The sequence below is a fragment of the Carcharodon carcharias genome, chromosome 11 (assembly GCF_017639515.1).
Source record: "Carcharodon carcharias isolate sCarCar2 chromosome 11, sCarCar2.pri, whole genome shotgun sequence".
NCBI lineage: Eukaryota > Metazoa > Chordata > Chondrichthyes > Lamniformes > Lamnidae > Carcharodon > Carcharodon carcharias.
The window spans coordinates 42,401,039-42,422,713 of record NC_054477.1 but is presented as its reverse complement, the minus strand read 5'-3'; the positions used below and the strand labels follow the sequence as shown (position 1 = coordinate 42,422,713).

The 21,675-nt window shown below is 41.7% G+C and overlaps 1 protein-coding gene across 7 annotated transcripts in view; it reads right to left on the bottom strand.

The window, feature by feature from the left end:
- The window catches only part of stard13b (StAR-related lipid transfer (START) domain containing 13b), a 581,811-nt gene that overhangs the window by 25,125 nt on the left and 535,011 nt on the right, over window positions 1-21,675 (bottom strand). For 5 of the 7 annotated variants that reach the window (XR_005944412.1, XM_041198861.1, XM_041198863.1 and 2 more), the window contains 5 exons: window positions 14,551-14,614; window positions 10,983-11,093; window positions 6,338-7,731; window positions 3,421-3,600; window positions 694-853 (listed from right to left, as the gene is read on the bottom strand). Coding sequence is in view for 6 of the 7 variants with exons in the window: in XM_041198861.1 (XP_041054795.1) it covers window positions 694-853; window positions 3,421-3,600; window positions 6,338-7,731; window positions 10,983-11,093; window positions 14,551-14,614 (1,909 nt within the window). In the remaining variant the exon portion in view is untranslated. The remainder of the gene's footprint in view (window positions 1-693; window positions 854-3,420; window positions 3,601-6,337; window positions 7,732-10,982; window positions 11,094-14,550; window positions 14,615-21,675) is intronic. The other 2 variants (XM_041198862.1, XM_041198864.1) reach the window with 1 other exon arrangement.

Below are 21,675 nucleotides of genomic sequence, written 5' to 3'. Positions count from 1 at the left end.
GGTGGGCCTTCTAATGACCTGTGTCTGCAAACACACTCCTTATGTGCTCCATCCCGGTTCACAAAATGCACTGCGAACCCAACAGCTGCGCAAAAAGACAAAAATCCCTTGTAAAATCAAACATGGGTCAGGTGTATGTTTTGCAAGTTGCAGAAGTGCACAGATCGGGTTTTCCCGAGCCCAGACAAAGTTCAGCCTGCAAGCTCAGATTTACTTGACAACTCTGGCATTGTCCACAAACCTGGGCGGTTTGAAGTGAAAACTGTATTTAATCATCATCATTAATAGCCAGGCATATGTGTGTTTGCAGATGACTGTATTGGTATCACTGGGTGCCATTTCCCATACCTCAGTCTACATCCACATTGATCAGTTACTCAATGCACATCCTTAGTTAGAAAAGTTAATACCCATGCTTACTTCTCTATGTTGCCAGTCAACCAAAGCTTAATAATTTCCTATTTAAGAAAACTGACAATGAATATTTCTCGCTCCAATAAACTTGGCCTGTTAGGTCCATGAAATTCTTGACAAACTGGCTATTCTGATCATATGAAAACTGACGTTACATAAAAGCTATTAGATCAAATATAAATTCTAATGTACTAAGAGGTAAATGTGACAATTAAAGGAATCTATGTAAATGATAAAAGCAATAAAAACTAGTCTGTTTCAATGTATTCATTCATGTACCTGATCAAGACAATGACTCCTCAGGTAACGCATGGCTTGCTGAATGCTCTGAGGGAGGGGCTGTCCCGTCCTCTGTACATGAACTATCAAAGGCACACCAAAAACATTCTTGTCTTTGTAGTCAGGTACTTTCATCCTCTTCATGAATTTTGGTACAGACCTGCAAGAAACCATGTCACATTACTTGCTGAAGGAGGCATAACCAACTTGCACCTTAAACACCATGACATCCTCGTGCCCAAAGAGTTCATATAGAAAAACAGTACACTGCATCCCTAATGATTCTTTAAATAAATGGTAAACCTAATTTTCAAGCTCCAGTGAAAGCTTCCCATGAGAAATTGCCCTGCACTGGGAGCCATCCGAAAATTGAGATTTAAAATTTCAAACTTCGGACAGTTCCAACCGTGTTATATCAGTAGTTACCCAGAAAAAGTTAGAAGAATTAAAACCACTTCGAGACTACCCCCGCCTCCACCCGGGACTCCCCTCATTGCCCTGGCCCCCCAGGGGACTCCTCCCACACCTCCAAGTAACCCCACAGGAAATCCCACCCCCTCAACCAGTGAATACATCCCCTCAACAGGAGCTCCCCAACCAACAAGGAGCCTCCCCATCGGCCAGATCCAACTCCGCCCATCCCACACTGCCGGGCCCAACCCAAAACAACAACCCTCAGGCTCCGACTCCACCCCATCCTACCACCCCCACTGATCTGACCCAATCCCTCTCCATCACCAGGGTCTGATCTTACCCCCACAGTCCCCCTCCCCCACCAAGGCCTGACCCGATCCCTCCTCCCCCATCAAGGCCTGACCCAACCCCTCCTACTCCACTAAGGCCCAACCCGACCCATCCTCCCCCACCAAGGCACAACCTGACCCAACACCACCCTCAATCCTACCCACTTACCTTCTTCCTGCCTTGCCTAGGCCCTTTAAACTTACCTGGTTTACCATAACTAGTGCCATTAAAAAGGTAGCTTACTTACCTGCACCTCTACAGTCCTCGACGCTAGGCCCAGGTGAATTGCTACAGTGCTCAAATCTTGCCTGGCCTGAATCATAAGGACAGGCGACATAGGATTGCCTGGATTTCAGGGCAAGAACTTTCGAGCAGTGTGGCAATCCGACTCAATTACTACTCCATCAAAAGTTACAGCCCAAAGTTACTTTTTATTTAAAATATACGGATGCATATATAAAGTGCCATTTCTTTTAAATGAAAACATTCTCTTCCTGTCACAGCTGTTATTATGACAGTGATGTCAGGTGGAACTGACCCACATTCAAAATGTTCAACCCAAAAAGCGCAGTGTGTGTGAGAGAATTGTACAGCCAGAATTACAAATGAGTAAAGATTACATGTAAAAGCTTTCCCAATTCTGCACTAGCCTGCTACCAAACCATGAAAAATTGATCAGATGGGACATTTCATAGATATGTCTATAAATGAAATGAAATCTCCTCATAAATGTAAATAACATTTTAACTTGCAAGAGATGTTCCAATCCACTATCACCTTGCCACAAATCTACAGCATGATGACAGCACACATAGGAACAGGAATTGACCATTCAGCCCTTTGGAGCCTATTCACAAATCAATTAGATCATGGCTATCTGTATTATAAATCTATTTATCTGCCTTGGTTCCATAATCCTTAACCTTGCATAACAACAATCTGTTAATCTCAGTTTTGAAATTTTCAGATGACCTAACCTAAACAGCATTTTTTTTGGTGGTGGTGGTGGTGGTGGTGGAGGAAGGGGGTGGGGTGGTGGTGGTGGGAGGTGGGAGAGAAGGTTTCCACAACCCTTTGGGTGAAGAAATGCTTCCAGACATCCCATAGATCTAGGTAATTAAAACGTGGAGAATTTTCTCCCTGTCAGGCAGGCCGGATGGGAATGAGCGTGGGGCCAATTGCTGCTCGCAATTGGCTGCGTGCCGCCATTTTACATGGGCAGGCCAATTAATGCCCATCCAGTAGCTCTCAGCTTTATCTTACAGTTGTTCTCTTTTACTAGTTGAGTGAAGCCATGACTAGGAAGACTGGATGGTGTGAAGAATCAGCACACTCTGATTTATATTTCTTGAGGGCTGACCTCATAATCCAGGCATGACTGATAAGTAGTTTCTGTTTTATGGTGATTACATGGTAATTACATTATTTTTCCTTCATATTAGGAAAATTCTCTCTGTACTGTAAGCGTGCCCTATGAAATAAGTTTTGGCTATCACAACCCTGGATCTGGACCTCTCAAACATGGCCCTGATCTAGCACATAAATAACTGGGGAGTTAAATTCAAGAATGGTTCAGTGTTATTACCTTGCAAACAAATGGTCCTGAGGAGCCCCAGGTGTTGGCCCTAGGACCTCATCACGCTGAGGACAGCTTGGAGGTTGCTTTTCCTTGCAAGCACCTTGGGGCAAACCGAAATTGAAGCAGGCAAAAGGCTTAATGCCCACTTCAGGCATTGGTAAAGGGCACCTCTTGTTTGTCCTTACCCAATATGGCAGGCAATAAATTTCTGTTCAGAAGCATGTGCCCACTTCCTGCCCACAATTTTAGAATCCTAGAGTCGAGCTGTTCAATGAAAAAAATCAACTTTATCCACCTATGACCGTTAATAAAGACCAATTTTCCAATTTTGATGAAACTACTGAATTGCTTCTAGCTTCACTGTTTTCTTTAGTTTTTATGCTCAATATATAGCTATAACTCACCAAGTCCAGCCATGTTTATTTGAAAGTGAGTATTTTTCCATTATAGCTGTGAGACGAAGGAGGGAAAACTTCTGCAGCAGGTTGAGCTGAGCTGCTGACTGGTTGCTGATTTGTAGTGAAGCTAAAGTGAGGCTAAGTCGATGTGAAATCTGGAAACTGTGCCACCGTAACCTCTGACGCCTATAAGAAAGTGAAAAAATATTAAAATTGAATTAAAATGCTAAAATGGAGCTGCGTCTTGTGAAATTTGGAAACCGGGTGTAATAAAGGAAAACCGAAAGATTAACCATGTATTATAATGTAGTAAGTTATGCTGAGTAAATAACTATATCATAACAATAGCAGTGGAATTGCTACTAGCATAAAACTCGCTGCCTTGTTGAAATAAAACAACATGCAACAGAACTGCTCCTGACCTTCATAATAGCTGCCATATTGATTTGGTTGAGTGATTCTGGTCCAGATGCACCCTACTCTCACTACCAAAGTAATCTGGTATACGGAGACATTGTGAGGAATCCACCTTGAATTCTATTCCCATGCTTGAATAGGAGAAGGGAGGTTCGAGACCAGCAACTCGAGCCAAACTGAGGGCATATTAACCAAATCAACTCGAAAATTATACAAAATTTAGAAAACAATACTGGCAGTTGGATAAGCAGAAGTAGTAACTTAATTTTGCAAAAAACTTAAAAGAATTATGATGATCTACTTCATTGTGGGGAACAAAACTAAAATCAAGTATCAATTTTTAGAAACAACTCTCCTTCAACTAGAAAATGCAGCAGCACTACCCAAATTTGGAGCAGATTTCCATGATACAGTGTACAGAGGTGAGATCAGATTACTGCCTGTATTCTCTGCACACAGCCAGTTGCTTTGAATTAAACTTCTGCCACTATTGATTCATCACTCCCAAGTTAGGTCACGAAGCAAAATGACATGGAACCTTACAAGGAATCAGACCAGTGATGCAAAAATCGCATGGATCCCTGTGAGTAAGACCAGTGGTATAAAATGGCATTGAAGCTCATCCATTTATCAGACCATGGAACCTCTTGCAGTAACAGATCAGTGATACATGTTGCCATGCAAACTCATGGAATGTTAGTGATACAAAATGGCACAGAACCTTATAGCATATCAGACCACTGACATGTAAATACACAGGATCTCTGAGTATTGGATGAATTACAAAGGAATTAATCATCTGGCCCCGAATAGACAAGGATTTGAAGTGCCAAAGTTACTGGCCTCAGGTAACTGCCAAAACTGCTTGCTGGTTATTGCTGCCAAAACCAGAGGATTACAGACTGCAACACAATAGCTGATTTTTACCCCCAGTACCTGCTATGAGCTAACTCTTAACATCTTTCAACAGGAAACCTCGAATTTTTGATATCATCACTGCTTCTCCTTTACACCATACTTTTCACTAGACTGTAATAATTGACTTGACATATTGCTTTTGCAATTGGCCATGTCATAAAACTGTCACATATCACAAAAAGATAGGATCATAAGAAATAGGACCAGGAGAAGGCCATTTGGCCCATTAAGCCTGCTCCACCATTTGATAGATCATTGCTGATCTGAATGGGGCCTTAACTCCAAAAACTGAATTTCATCAAAACATCACCAACCAAACCAATACAGTAGATTATAATTTAATTAGAAGCAGCCAACTAGTTTCAGCAAGAGTGTCATCGATAAACCTGACAGAATTTCTTTGAGGAAGTGATATATGTAAGGTGAATGAGGTGGGGGGCAGAAAGTGCAGATGTGGTGTATATGGACTTTCAGGTATCACAGAGATGGCTATTGGAAAAGATTATGGGATAGTTTTTGAATTTTTCATCAATAAAGAAATCATATAATCTCCAAATATTTCAATACCTACCACAATTTTAAGATTTCTGGTCAAGGACTAGGAAAAAATGACTCACTTTGTATCCTTTAGTTTTGGTAATTTTATTTCTGAATCAAGTGTTTTTCAAGTTTTGAAATAAAGCAGCCCAAAGACATTGGCGGGCCCTAAATTTTAATTGTCTGGGCATCGTAAGTAATCAAAACACCTAACTTACAGGTTTGAGGCTGTTTTACAGAAATGATCAAGTCCTTCTGAATGGGATGGTTATTTCATTATGACCATTTTACATATGTTTTTAATTACTCCAACATAAACTATTTGAGGGCAATTTTAACCTAAACTGATGGGATCGGGTACAATGTTGATTTTACACTCAATTCAATTTTCTTTCTTGAAGCCAACGGACAGTATTATTGATCAGAGCACAAAACCAGCTTATATTTCCCCCCCCTTAAACCAGCTTATATTTCACCTGTCTATTTTTACTTAGCTTAAAATGAAGCTGACTGTTTCTATTTTATTAAAAGTATTATGTTTTTAATTAACATCACAAATGAAGTTCCAGGTGGATAAAATGATCAATTGTTACAGCTATTGACAGTTTAATTGAATGCCTAACTAAAGCCCCATGATTCTATTATTTCTGCAAGTCTTAGGTTTATTATTGAATTGAAAATAGAGCTTCAGCTTTTTATTTTGGATTCTCAGGTGACATACTATTTTCACACCTATGAAGGAAAATCCATCATTACTGATTTAAATATATTGAGAATGATTAGCTGCTTCAGAAAATACTCCCTGATGCACTTCAGTTGAATGTGCAAGGTCTAAGTTACAATTAGAAAGTAAATCATAAGGGAATGTTAAGGAAAAAGAACAGTAGGCTGTCTTATTGACACTTCAGCTATGGATTGCTTTATAGTGGTTGACATTCCCAAACTGTCAATAAATTAATTGGCACACACTTTTCATCAAGCTTGCTTTTCTTTTGCATCGGTATTGTTTATATTCCAGTCCTGAATAAACTATTATATTTTGGTTACCAACCTGCTGGGTCTGGTTAAAGATGCCCCTACTCCAGAGTCCCTGCGATCTCTTAATTCTATGGCTTCAGATTCGTTAAGGGATTGACCATCTCGATCAAAGTCACTGGGAGTAGTTTGACCATCTGACATTGAATGCCTTTCAAAATCAAGCATTATTTGTTTGGATGAGTGGAATTGGCGTTCACAGACTGACAGTTCATCATCCTGTATTTCAGGTAATACGTTTCTTGACCAATGGTCGACAATCTGCTGCAGTCCATTCACATGCTGTAAGATATCATCCAAGTGAGGAAAAATATCTTCTTTTTCCAAGTCCATCAAATCACCAGTACTGGCATATAAATGGGATCCAGGTACATTGTCATAGATGCTGATTCTACTTCCTTTTGGGTAACAGTTCTTGGGTTTGTTAATGCTGCACTTCTGTTTTCCCAGAGAGATACTTCCGGTCCGCCAGTTTACAGGATTGTAGTTGTCAGTAGGAGAAAGGCTTTCAATGGAAAGTGCCTTTGGGAAGGTGCCTGGTTTGTGATCCTTTGGAATGTGAACAACAAGGTTTTCCTGGGAACGAAATTCATTTCTACGATTCTGATCAGCCATCTGCTTTGTTGCTGTTCCTGCCATGATATCGACATCCTCAAGGTACATGCCACTACGCTTGTTGGCAAAACGTCTCTTTCGTGATTTTAAACACGGTGTACTTACAGCGCTACTGCTGGTTTCGGAGTGACTATCACTACTGGACTGAGTTGATGACGAAAATCCGCTTTTGGTTACGTCTTTTGCTAAACTATTCAGGTTTCCATTGACTATCTCCACACACTGCATAGTCTTCAGTGACTCAGGCTCCTGCTGCAGTACAGGTGAGCTGATAACCAGGGCTCCAGATCGCAGAGATCCCTTTAATTTACTATGAGAAGCCCTTGGTCTTAATGTTTCCATACGCTTCAGTAAATTTTTTGCCTTCGTTTTTGCATTGTTTTCAGCTTTTACACCAAAATTGTAGTTTGTAATGTCTTTGGGAGTCTGTGGCAATGAACTATTCAGCGAGGTGGAGTCTGGCATTGCTGTGGTTTCAGCACAGTTCCGCAGAGAACTTTCTGGGCGTTCTGTGGTTGCACAGTTTGTTTCGATAGTTCTACCAGCCAAGCTCCTGCTATCACTTCCTCCACTGCTTTCACTGTGAATGGAGGAGATCTCAGGTTCACTGAGGTCCGTGAGTACACTTTCACTGCTAGTTGTGTTTTTTAATTTTATGCCACCTGCAGAAAAATGGCCGTCTTGTCGGGGAAACAGTACATCAATGTCATCCAGTCGTGACCACCTCTTACTGCTCCTTTGAAAGGTCCACTTGTCACTAATTGCACACAAATCATCCTCATCAGAGTCTTCACTCTGAAACATCAATGCAAACATGTTATTTTTTCCACATTTCACACAACAGAATAAATAAATGACAGAAACCATACACTACATTTCTTCCTCCTCTTTCGTCATAGTGCAAGATTTAGCAAGACAAGAAGACTCTTTGAGATTTCATCAGTTGTTGCGCACACAGGAAGTTGCGATAAAGAAATGTGTCTTATGCAATAACTTATGATGAATAAACTTGCATAAAAGGTGTTTGGTCTCAGTGGATTTGACAATTCGCAAAACCATTCCATTTAGGAGACAGCCACTAGACCCTCAGTTCAAATGTAGGTCCAGGGATTTTAAGAAGTACAATTAACTAGAAAACTGCCATCACCATAAGCAATGGGTAGAACCCCACCCCTTCTCTTGCAGCGCCCCCTCCCCCCCACCCCCACCATCCCCTCTACCATGACTGCTTCCCCCTCTCAAGCAGATTGTGACTCAGAGAATAACCCCTATTTGTCTCTAACTTTTAGATGCACTATTTTGTTCGCAGTTCAAGCTTCACTGGAAAAACCAATGGTGTTAGCAAGAATTTTGAAAGTCATTTGCTAACTGGTCTCTTGTGAATATGCAATTTTTAAATCGCTCCACTATTGGCATTGCCTTCAAATGCCTAGGCTTTAAGCTCTTTAATTGTCCCTTCAACCTCTCCGCATCTTTACTCCTCCCTCCGCCTTTAAGACGCTCCTTAAAACTTATTCATTTGACCAAGCTTTTGGTCACTTGCCCCAACATTTCCTAATGTGGCTGGGCATCAAATGTTGTCTGATAATTCGCCTGTGTCATGTTTTGGGGTACTTTTCTACTTTAAGGGTGCTTCTTAAATATTCTCCAACAAAAGAGAATCTAACCATCTCCCCTTGACATTCAATGGCATTGTCATTGCCGAACCCCTCACCATCAACATCCCAGGGTTACCTGACCAGAAACTGAACTGGACCAATCATATAACTGCTGTGGCTACAAGAGCAGGTCAGAGGCTGGGAATTCCGCAGAGAGGCACAAGTTAGGAGTGTGATGGGATATTCTCCACTTGCCTGGAAGAATGCAGCCTCAACAACACTCAAAAAGCTTGACATCATCCAAGACAAAACAAGCCGCTTGACTGGCACCCCATTTACCACCTTCACCATTCACTCTCTCCACCACCAATGCTCAGTGGCAGCAGTATGCACCATCATGCACTGCAGCAACTCACCAAGGCTCCTTTACCGCCCCTTCCAAACTCACAACCTCTACCACCTAAAAGGAAAAGGACAGCAGATGCATGGGAACACCACCAACTGGAAGTTCCCCTCCAATGCACACACCGTCCTGACTTTGTCTATATCTTCGGTCCTTCTCTGTTGCTGGGTCAGAAACCTGGAACTCCCTTGCTAACAGCACTGTAGGTGTACCTACACCACATGGACTGCAGTAGTTCAAGGCGGCGGCTCAACACCACCTTCTCGAGGACAATTGGGAATGGGCAATAAATGCTGGCCTTGCCAGTGACACTCGCTACCCCTAGCCCAAGCCAGTGAAAATTGGGGTTGCCAAGTATGGGAGCGAGATTGCCAGAATCGGGTCCTGCCCATCATTTTTAAACAGCTCTGGATTCGTTTTGACTCTGCAAAAATCTAGGCCATGATTTCAAGAGAGGAATATTTATAGACTAATGGTCTATTGCAGGAAAGGAAATAAGTTACCAAGAGAAAAAATAAAACTGAAGAATATGTTTTAAACACTGCAGATTTGATTAAATATTCGAGCCGATGGATTTAAGTCAGGTTTCCAGGAAACCTGTCACTCATTCCCAGCTGCAGTGATCATTAATTCTTTGAAGGTTTTAGTGAAATGTCTGCACAACCACCAACTTGTTGAAGTCCTTCACTTTTAGGAATTTGCTTTTATTTAGTGCATAAAAAATTTGCAGCTTGGTCTGGCTACCAGCTCACAGATAAACAAAAAAGATAACGGGCTTAAAGTGTTCAGCGATGCAATCTTTTTACTGCTTCCTGTTATGAGAAGTGGTTTTCAAAGAAAATGTTGCATGTTCTGTGCACCTGCACCTCCCTCATTTTGGAAAGGCAGTACATGATTTTTAATGACGTGAGTAACGAAGCACACAATGACAACTTGCAATTTTTCATTCCTTCAAGGGATGTGGGCATTGCTGGCTAGGCCAGCATTTATTGCCCATCCCTAATTGCCCTTGAGAAGGTGGTGGCGAGCCACCTTCTTGAACTACTGTAGTCCATGTGGTGTAGGTACACGCACAGTGCTGTTAGTGAGGGAGTTCCAGGTTTCCGACCCAGCAACAAAGAAGGAACTTGCAGGTGGTGGTGTACCCATGTGTCTGCTTTCCTCATCCTTCTAGGTGATAGAGGTCACAAGTTTGGAAAGTATTATCAAAAGTAGCCTTGGCGAGTTATAGCAGCGCATCTTACATTTGGTACACACCGCTGTCACTGTGCACTGGTGGTGAAGTGAATGTTTAAGGTGGTTGGTGGGATGCCAATCAAGCGATCTGTTTTGTCTTGGATAGTGTCAAGCTTCTTAAACGTAGTTGGAAACTCACTAATCCAGGCAAGTGGAGAGTATTCCATTACAATCCTGACTTGCACCTTGCAGATGGTGGACAGGCTTTGAGGAGTCAGAAAGTGGAGTTACGCACTACAAAATTCCCAACCTCTGATATGTTCTTGTAGCCACAATATTTAAATGGCTGGTCCAGTTAAATTTCTGGTCAATGGTGACACCAAGATGTTGATGATGGGCGACTCAGTAATGGTAAAGCTGTTGAATGTGAAGTGGAGAAGGTTAAATTCTCTCCTGTTGGAGATTGTCATTGCCTGGCATGAATGTTACTTGCCCAGGTCTTGCTGTATTTTAGCACAAGCTGCTTCAGTCTCTGCGGTGTCGTGAATGGTACTGAACATTGCGCAATCATCAGTGAACATTTCCACCTCTGATCTTAAGATGGAGGTAGGTCATTAATAAAGCAGCTGAAGGTGGTAGGGCCTAGGATACTATCCTGAGGAACTCCTGCAGTGATGTTCTGGTATTGAGATGACTGACCTCCAAGAATTACAACCATCTTCCTTTGAGTTTACCCCCTAATTCGCACTGACTTCAACTTTGCTAGGGCTCCTTGATTCTATATTCACTCAAATGCTGCCTTGATTTCAAGGGCAGTCACTCTTGCTTCACCTCACTGGGCTAGACTTCACAAGGTCATCAATGCTCACCGTTACTGATGTGGAATTTAGATTGCAACTTCTAGTAACCATACATTTGCTGTAAAATGTGGAAATCTGAAAACTACTGTCCGAGATGCCCAACTCCTCTAGAAGCCGCCCCTAATGATTCAAGCACAATAAACAGCATGAAGTTCCTGCACTTACTTTACAGATATGGACTAAACTCAGTAGAAAAAGTTAGGGTTTGTCCATTCTAGTGTAAGCATCATTTTAATGGAGATACACATTTTAATCACTGCCAAATCCTAACCCGAGTACTGTGTACACTTATGGTCTCCTTATTTAAGAAAGGATATAAATGCATTAGCAGTTCGGAGAAGGTTTACTCGACTAATACCTGGGATGGAGGGCTATCTTATATGGAAAGGTTGGACAGGCTGGGCCTATATCCATTGGAATTTAGAAGAATGAGAGGTGATCTTATTCAGAGAGAGAGAGAGAGAGAGAGAGAGACTAGAACCAGGGAACATAGTTTAAGAATAAGGGGTCTCCCATTTAAGATGGAGATGAGAAGAAACTTTTTTCTCACAGAGGGTCTCAAGTGTTTGGAATTCTCTTCTACGGAGAGCGGTGGAGGTGGGTTGAGGTTGATGGACAGGAAAGAAAACAGTGTTGAGGCTACAATCAGATCAGCCATGATGTTACTGAATGGCACAGCAGGCTTAATGGGACTAATGGCCTACTTTTGCTACTATTCCTTATGATCTTCTGATTTTGTGACCCCACATCATTACCAGAACTTCAGCCATTACATGGAGCTTTTTGGGAACATCTAATGGTGTATTTATAGTGAAGCGTGTGCTACATTGCATAGCGCTGACCCTCATCCAACTGCCCCGAAATGGGAGGGACTTTTAGAAACAGTTGTGCCTGCAAGTGCTGCGCGTAAAGGTTACTGTGAGCAACTATTTCCTTTAGTTCCTGTAGCTTTTGCAGTGGCTGCAGGAAGGTGGTACCGGCCAGCGGCAGCAAAATCAACCTTCTGCAATGTGACAGTGGGTAGCAGTCTTTAACTGCCTCAGGGTCTGCCTGTGATGTTGCTTAGAAAAGTATGATTGAAAGCCACTGTCTGGTTTGCTTTACATTTACTGCCAAGTTGAGTTTTAATTGTGACAGGAATGATGTTAAGGGACCTTCAGTTTCCTGTTAGCTTTGTTCCCTAGTGAAGCAAGTAGGAATAATAAAAACACAAAAATTGAGCCCACCATTACTGAGTTAAGGCTAAGGATATTGCATTACTCATTTCAGTCCCAGAGTTGAGATCTTTAGAATTCTAGGAACATTTTATAAAGTTGATGTAATTTAATGATGGCACATTCAGAAGGCTGTTCCTGTTTTATTTGTTACTTTCTATGGAGTCATGTTGAACGAAGAAGAATGATCCCTCATTTTATATTAGTTATGATGCTGTCTTTTAGTGTAATTCTAGCTGTTTTGATTAAAGCTGTTCAATGAATAACTAAGACTGTGGCCCAGATTTTCACAGAGTCTCCACAACTCTGCTGACCTTTGAAAATGGAGGGCGGGATCTGGGTTCAGAGGTCCAGCTTCCATTTTCGAAAGATCCCATTTTCTCCAGTAGGGGAAAGGGGCAGGGCGAGACTCATACAGGAGGGAAATCTGAACTCAGCAGCGACATTTGAACACAGTGCTGAGTTCAAATAGACCCCATTTTCACTGTTGCAAGGGCCTTAACCCACAGTGTAGGAGTTATGAATTTTAATGTAGACATAAATGCTCTTGAAGGGCAGATAAGGTCTGAAGAACTGTCATGTTGTGCAGTTATTTCAATCCACAGCCTTCTATAAAAAATACAGGCTACCTGTGTCAGTGAGAGTTGAAAAAAACTCTGTTCTAGCAATTGCAATAGGTGTTTGTTAACATTTCCCCAAGAGCTATCATTATGACTGTTTGTCTATAACTATAAACTATAGTCATCTCAGCAGTGGACTCCTAAGTTCATGATTTGGCTGACAGCTCAAAGGAGGTTATTAAAGGATTAAGGATCTTTGATGTGGGGTTATGAATAAAAGTTTTTTTGTATTTATATGGGATTAAGTGCTTGAGGGGATTTAAAAGTTTTGAATGGGTTTTCATGAATGGGAGGTTTTTTTTTAAATATAGTGAACACTGCAATAGATATTTAGACCTTTATTTTGTTTCATTTCAACATGATTCCTGAGGTCAGATCAGCCATGATCTTATTGAATGGTGGAACAGGCTCAAGGAGCTGGGCCTACTCCAGCTCCTAATTTGTATGCCCATGTGCCCATGGTGGATTGTGGGCGAGTTGGTATGGAGGATACAAGGGCCAAAGGTGGGTTGGCATGATGTGACTTTGGAGCTATAATGGGGTAGGCGGGGAACATGGGTTGGTATTAAGTTGGCAAGATGTCATGCAGGTGACATGGAGAATGGATAGGAGGATTATGATGTCTGAGGGGTGCAGGCTGGAAGGCCAAACAAATGGGCGACCAGCTCGGTGGTCACCTCCAATCTACATCCAGGGATGTTGGGCCCAACTCTATCCCACTCCCCTGGAGTGAAAATTGGGTCTCCTGACTCAAGCTACCTGCCTTGGTAGCAGGAATCTGGCCCTGTACGATAATACCCAGTATTGAGACATGGTGTAAACACAATCAGCAAGCATGTAATGATGCTGGTGACATGACCATGTGAAATGGGTTCATAAGCCTAGTTTGTTTAGTACCATCAAGTTGCGGCCACCAGTTGCTGACCCAGAGGCAGCTTGCTGGTCCAAGAAGAGCCTAGACATTGGACTAGGTAGTAAGCATAATCTGGGAAGTGGAAGGACTTGGAAAGGGGTGCAAATTGGGACTGGCAGTGGCAAATGAAATTAATGTGGAGCCAAGAGGAATATTTTTGCTTCTCCTAACTCCATAATAATAAAGTTAAAAAAAAACTTCCTGGAGCGATCAAGGGGCTTGTGGTTGCGTCCCCTTCTTCTCCTCTATATAAATCACATCAAAAAAAGGGTAGACAGTGGCACAGTGCTGAATTGAGTCTCAATTGTTAAGTAGCACATACAAGATCCTGAGGGGACTTGACAAGGTGGATGATGAATAAAAAAGACATTTCTTGCCTGTTCCTCAAGTCATATTAGCCATGATCTCAACCTAACCTGCCCAGTGGGAATGGGGTAGGTATGGGTTGGACCCCAATTTTACTCCCTGTCTGATTGTGACGTCCAATGACGTCAGGCAGGGTGCAAAATGAACACCTGATCAGAGTTTGCCTGATTGTGCCAGACAAATTAGGTTAAAATCAGGTCTACTGTGCTGAACAGCAACTCCAAAAGCTGTAGGAACAGCTTGAGAACCTGTGAGAAAGAAATGTACTGCTTTATGTAATAATTGTAAATGCTGCTCACTAATCTTTACAAAATAACTGACATCGTAATAAACCCCATGAGCCGCTTCTCACACCCTAGTACACAGGTTGTATATTTTAAGATTAGGCATTGATTTGAAAGACAGCAGACATTGTCAGAAGCTACACATGCAAGTAGAAAATTAAACAAAAGATCTGTCCTTACTTTTTTCTTGTGAAGGTTGATGTCGATTTTCATAGAGGTGCACTTATTCAAAGTATTCAGTCGCCTGGAAATAAATCAAACTCCAATATATAAATCAAATCCAATCTCAATTACAATTATCCTCAACTAATGACAGTCCAATGATGGGACTTGAAACATTTCTAGGTAATTAACTGCTATTTTAATTACAAGATAGGCCTTTAAATTTCTAAGGAAAATGCTCATCTGGACAGTAACATTTTAGGCTATAGGCTGCTAGAGCCCATATCACAGGTCTGCATTATGAGCCAGTGTAAATAGTGATTATACATCCTATATGGCATTCTGTTCAGCTCCATTCATTTAAACAGCAGCACTGTGAGAGTATGTTTGGTTTCTCTAGCCTATCCCTTTATCAAACACAGGTCAGCTGGTACCTTTATTGCAAGGTGGAACTGCTAAATGCCGCTTGCCTACCTAGGTCAGCCCAGTCAATTTATTGCATGTTGCGTTTACTGAGCAACAATGGTGCTTTACGCTGTGTGATAAACATAATAAAAAGTGATGAACTCATGAACACCTTTTCAGGTTTCTCACACATGCTGATTTCATCAGAGCACTCTTTTCACCCAATACAATTTGAATCTTCCACCCACTAAAAGCCACTGAGTTTGAATAAACATTGTGGTTGCACGTAACCACACCTCCTGAGAATTCAACATAAGGGCATTTATAGTTGCATTTGAAATGTGTTCAGGCAGTCCAGCTCAAGTTTTGGGTCTATGAGTATAAATGGATCTGTTCATTTTAAGAACAGGGTTAATTGAATAGATACTTACCGCCCGTGACAGAACACAATATCCCGTGACAGAACACAACAACCCCCGTGGCAGAACGCAATGCTTCATGATTAATATAAGTAACCGCTATTGAATCCTATTGCTACTGCTGCTATAAGCCTCACCTTGATTATAATCAGGCTCAGCCTTTATGTATAAATGTGTGCTTTATGATACGACAGATGCAAAGCCCATGAGGGTAAGTACCAATGGTGGGGAGCAGTTCTCTTCAACTACATCCTCTGGTTTCTCATTCCTTTCTCCACCTTTTCCACTTTTTGCTCCACTGGAAGCCCCAAAGCAACTCCCCTTTATATTGCAAGATTGTTTGCTACGTGCTGCACAATTATGAATCTTGATGCTCTCTCTAGGTGGACAGAACAACTCAGCCCAAGCTGTCCAAATGGTGACACTCTTATTTCAGGATGCCAATGGTTTGCTCAGTCAGGACCTTTTATTGCTGCATGGCTCTGATTATATTGGCAGGAGCCATGAACCAGTTCCTCCCCAGCAGCCTTCCTACCGTTAATAATCTGAGTGGAACACAAAGGATATTGAGGATTGATCGAGTAGTGAATGCATCATGACTATTACCAGAACACTGGCACAGACATACATCACTCATGCTAGTGGTTGCAAACAAGTTCAACATAGAAGCCCATTCCTGTTGAAAAAAAAAATGTCTAATTAGGGGACATGTAGGTTTACATGTCTGCTGTGTATGATACCTAACATCTCCTGGAATCCAGCAATGTGGGCAAATTGTTTCTTTCTGGTTACCATCCTCCATGGCCAAGCCAATATCAGTGTGGCTCAGTGGTAGCACTTTTGCCACTGAATCAGAAGATTCTGAATTTAAGCACGACTCCAAGAGGCTTCAGGCTGCCTCTCCAGTTTTTTTTTACTGGAGTGCTACACTCCAGTTGGAAGTGCTGTCTTTTGGATTAAATGTTAAACTGAAATCCCATCTGCTCTTTCTGTTGGACGTAAAAATCTCATGGCACTACCAAAGAGAAAAAACAAGGATCACCGTGATTCTGGCCAACATTTATCCCTCAACCAACATCATTTAAAACCAGATGATCAGGTCATTTATCTTACTCCTGTCTGTAGGATCATACTGTATGTGCTACATATGGCAGTGATTACACTTCAAAAAGTACTTGATTGCCTATAAAATGTCTTGAAATGTCCTGAGGTTGTGAAAGGTGTTATGTAAATACAAGTCATTTTTTTTAAACAGTTGTCACCTCGCAAGTAGCACATCAAGTGAATTGCTGGGTTACCTTTTGCACAGCAAACCGAGTGATGTTAATGTTATCGGTGAATTTTGAAAGGTACCAGAGGCACAGAAGTTTACAGCCATGGTGAACAAACGATAAGAACATAAGAAATAGGAACAGCAGTAGGCCATAGAGCCTGCTCTGCCACTCAATACAATCATAGCTGAGCTTCAGCTTCAACTCCTCTTTCCTACCTGGTCCCCATATCCGTCAATTCCCTGAGAGACCTGTCTAGTTCAGCCATAAATATATTCAATGATCGCCTCCTTGAAGTGCAGCCACCTTACATACTGGTCCTCTGAGATTCCTGAAGATCCACATGCTGTATGGCCTCCCGTGCACTTCCCTCGTTCCTCCTCTTCTTGCAGCCACTGCAGATCTTTGCTGCTGCTCTTTCTCCTCATTTGGATGCCATTGGAATGATGCTGGGCTTAATCCCATGTTCAGCAAATTGAAAATGAATAAATCTCAACCATCACCAACTCTTTTTTCAAAAGTATTTTACAACTGAAGCCATCAGCCAAAAAAAAAAAATTGGCTTCAAAACACCCTAAAACATCTAACCAGAGACTTACCTTTGGATTTCTTTAAAGCAATGCTTGTGAAGGCTACTTCTTGACTGTTTCGGCCATGATTTGCTGGGTGGTTTTAGGAAATGATGCCTTAGGCGCACACAGCCAACAATTACTCAAAAAGGTCCTGATTCCAGCCCAGCAGCCTTATTAACATATTTTAACGATGCCTGTGTTTGTTTCAGGTGGTCACCAGTGATAAACACCCAAACCAATATGTCACTGGGTACATTTAGAGTGCTGTTCTTTTGTGTGATGCTGTGCTACAAATTTTGACTTCTTGGCACCCGCTTTGGACTTGGAGAAATGTGCAAAACACATCCAAACTTTGCCAGTGCCTTTTTTGATCGCAAATTTCACTCAACATCCGAGTGTTAATAGCTGTGGCTACAGAGATCATATGACAATTCCACAAAGAGTTGATTGCGCACACACAAGCTTAAAGCCTGTCATTTCAAACTCTCTAGAACACGGGACCTAGGAGCAGGAGTAGACCATTTGGCTCTTTGAACCTGCTCCATCATTCAAAAAGATCATGGCTGATCTGATCATGATCTCAATTCCACTTTCCTGTCTGCCCTCACAAAACCCTTGACTCCCTTGTCTTTCAGAAATCTATCCAACTCACCCTTGAATAAATTCAATGACCCAGCCTCCACTGCTTTTTGGGGGAAGAGAATTTCACAGGCTAATGACCCTCAGAGAATAAAAGAAGCTTCTTGTCAAAGTCACAGCAGAACTCAAATTCTCACTGGCCATACTGAAGCTCAAATCTGTGTCACACAAACATTCCTTTCTTGTTTCCTCCTGACTATATACAATTCAGCAGCAAAGTTAGGCAAACAACCAAAGAGAACTAAGTGCAAAATAATGGAGAGAAAATCACCTTACCTTCCACCAAGGAAATGAGAAACCTACACTTGGCACCAAACTCTATGGGTGCTGGTGAGATTAAGGAAGTGTCTGAATCATGGTGCAGTGTACCACAACAGTGGGCTACATTGCTGAAATAGTTTTGATGGTGCAACATTCTGTAAATCTTACAATTATTTTCTCTGGCCAAAGGAAAATTAAGAAAATATAATACTGAGAGCACAAAACATTCTAGTGCTGAGGATTTCTCTATTGACTACAAGGCTGCACATCTCTGGGAGTTGCTGGTGCTAAGGCAAGAAACACAGAAGCACAAGATGCAAATTGAAAAATGATGCCGAGAACACACAATAGATGTCACATTGCCCCTGTTGTGCTGTTATGACCTATCAATCATATGAAATCATATCACATCAAGTGAAATTCTGGATGATGCTAATCAAGCAGCTGAGTATCAAGTCTTTTCTGTTTTAATTTGCCAATGCCACCTTCTTTTATACTTCACTTCAAACCAAATGCAAATTCACAGCTACATCATAGCAAGCCAGCTGTTGGGCAGAAAGGGCAGCAGTGAAAGTGGCTCAAGAACGTCGGACCAGGTTTTTGCAGCCAGCAGTAAACGGGTGACATATAACCAGGCTGTTGAGTAGATCAGGCTACAGGAAGGTCTTCAGAATCTGTGGTGAATCTGTATTCTCTTAACTAATCCTGGGAGACCCAGTCGTTATCTGTAGTCCAATCATTAACTCCACCACAATTGCACTGGGACTATCAGGTGAATTTAGAATGTCTGATATTGAGGAGGTCATACCTCTGAGAAAAGCAGCACAGCACAGGAGGGAGACCAAAGACACGGTTGCACACTTTGCCACTGGAACCACCAGAGCACTTAATTAGCGTGGGCGAGTTGTACTTTCAGCTGAGTCCTTCTTTCATTTATCCGTCACATTGAAGACCTTTGCAAGCATTTAATATGGAATACATTCCGTCACTTCCACTGCTGCGAAATATGGGGTCAGGTTATTCTGGAGTGGGCCACCTTGCTGTGTATGCCATTAGTTAGGCTTGTTTATGCATGATAAGGTTTTAAAAGTTTTGGAAGTGAGAGCTCATAACAGCAGTGAGGGCAACAGGACATCAGGGGCTTTAGTTAACTAACAATGCATTTTCTTAACCAATGAGACTTAGGGATTCAAATAAACCGAAGGTGGACTGGAAAGGAAGGAGAATCAAAAGGTTTGAATTCAAGGTCAAATCACAAATAGGAAAAAAAAGGGAGAGGGAGAACACATTTGTATGATTGAGTATTGAGACCCAATAGGTACAACTCTATCATGCATCCCCATCTGTACAAATCTCAAGGACAGGACTGGAGGCTGGGGAAAAAAATATAATAAATTTAGTCTCCAAAGCCACCATCTCAAGGACAAGACCGGAGGCTAGGGAAAAGAATACAATAAATTTAGTCTCCAAAGCCACCATCGCACAGCTGGTAAGATTCTCATCCTTGGCTGAATCTTAAAACTGATGTGTTGCTGGACCAGGAGCCAATATAGGCCAATGAACATGAGTTGGTGATAGGTGAACAGGATTTGGTGCAAATATGGATGTAGGCAGCGGTGTTTTGGATGAACTAAAGTTGATGGGAGGGTGGAAAATGGGAGACTAGCCAGGAGAGCATTGTAATAATTGATTCTGGAAGGTACAAGGTACAAAAGCATGGGGATATTGTGGTAGTTTGTATGCTGCAACCCAATACTCATTAGAATCTGTTTTGAGATCTCATTTAACATAGGATCCTCATAACCAACAGAAAGAAAACTTTCAGCCATCAGTTGGGCTGCATTTAGACCCAAGTTCCAGGATTGAAGGGTCACTGTTTCACAAGCTGCACCAGTCAGTTCCATCCACCCCAAAGCCTTGTTGAAACGAACACCATTACACAATACAATAGGGTGCAACAAATCCCAGTCACATCACTTGACTAAATAATAATGTAGTATTTGTGTGTTCCACTTCTGTTCCTACTCACCTCCCATTCACCACACGAATCTGCTAACTGTATGGCAATGCTCTGGCTTACGTTTGTTCTGGTAAGTCAGCAGAACACAAACTCTTGGGTTATTTAGAAATAGAGAAAACGGAAGTAACTGTCAACTTAACCATCTTTACAAATATTAGGAATGCGAATAGCATATTAGCATGGATTGAGAATTGGTTAACGGACGGAAAGCAGTAGGAACAAAGGGGCCATTTTGGGATGACAGGTTGTAACAGAATCACAGAATTGTTACAGAAGAAGGCCATTCGGCCCATTGTATCTGCATCAGCTCTTGGGTGAGCAATTTCTTTAACTAGTGGGGTGCCACATGGATCAATGCTTGCTTGGGCCTCAGCTATTTACAATCTATATCAATGACTTAGATGAGGGGATTGAGTGCAATATATCTAAGTTTATTGATAATAGTAAGCTAAGAGGGAAAGTAAGCTGTGGAGAGCTGCTAAGTTGCAAAGGGATATAAACAGCTTGAGTGGGCAACAAGGTGGCAACTGGAGTATAATGAGAGGAAATGTGAAATTACCTACTCGAGTAGGAAGATTGGAAAGGTAGAATATTTTTAAAAATGAGATTACTAGTAAATGTTGGTATTCAGATGGATGTGTGTGTCCTTGTACACAAACCACATTTTAACAGAGAGATACAGCAAGCAATTTAGGAAGACATAAGTTAGCTTTAATTGCAAGGGGATTGGAGTATAAAATTAATGAGTTATATGCAGTAACATAGGCCTTTGATGAAGACCACATTTGGAGTATAGTTCTGGTCTCCTTACCCAAGGGCATACTTGCCTTGGAGATGGGCGCAGCGGAATGATTCTTAAGAGTTGGGTCCTAGGTGAGTGGCGGTCATGAGGAGACACCAAGTAGAATGGGCCTAAACTTCTCACTCTTCTAAACTCCAGGGAAAAGTCTAATTGAAACATAAAATTCATGGATGGCTTAGCAGGGTAGATGCTTAGGTACCGTTTCCCATAGCTGAAGAGTCCAAAACTAGGGTTCATAGTATCAAGATAAGGAGTTGGCAATATAAAATGGACTGAGGAGTCTACAAATTTCTTCAGTGTTGTGAACTTTGGAATTCTCTACCCAACAGCTTTGGATGCCCAATCATTGAGTATATTCAAAAGCAAGACTGAAAGATTTTTGGACATTAAGGGAATCAGGGGATACGAAGATCAGATGGGAAAGTAAAGTTGAGCAGAAGATCAGCAATAATCTTACTGAAAGGGCCATATGACCTTGACCTGTCCCTATTTCTTATGCTTTTTTGCAGTTATTTGACAGGGTGAATCACACGTCTGTTGTAGCATCCAGCCAAGTTCCAATGGCTGGATAATCTGTTGATTAATGCTGAAGTGAAGAAGTTGAAAATGGCCACCATTAGTTCTTGTATATTTTTGTCTATCCAACAAAAACCAACTGCAATGGAGAATATAGCTATGTGTGTTCTGAAGTAAGGTCACAAACTGAAACAGTAACTCTGTTTCTCTCATCACAGGTGCTGCCTGAACTACTGAT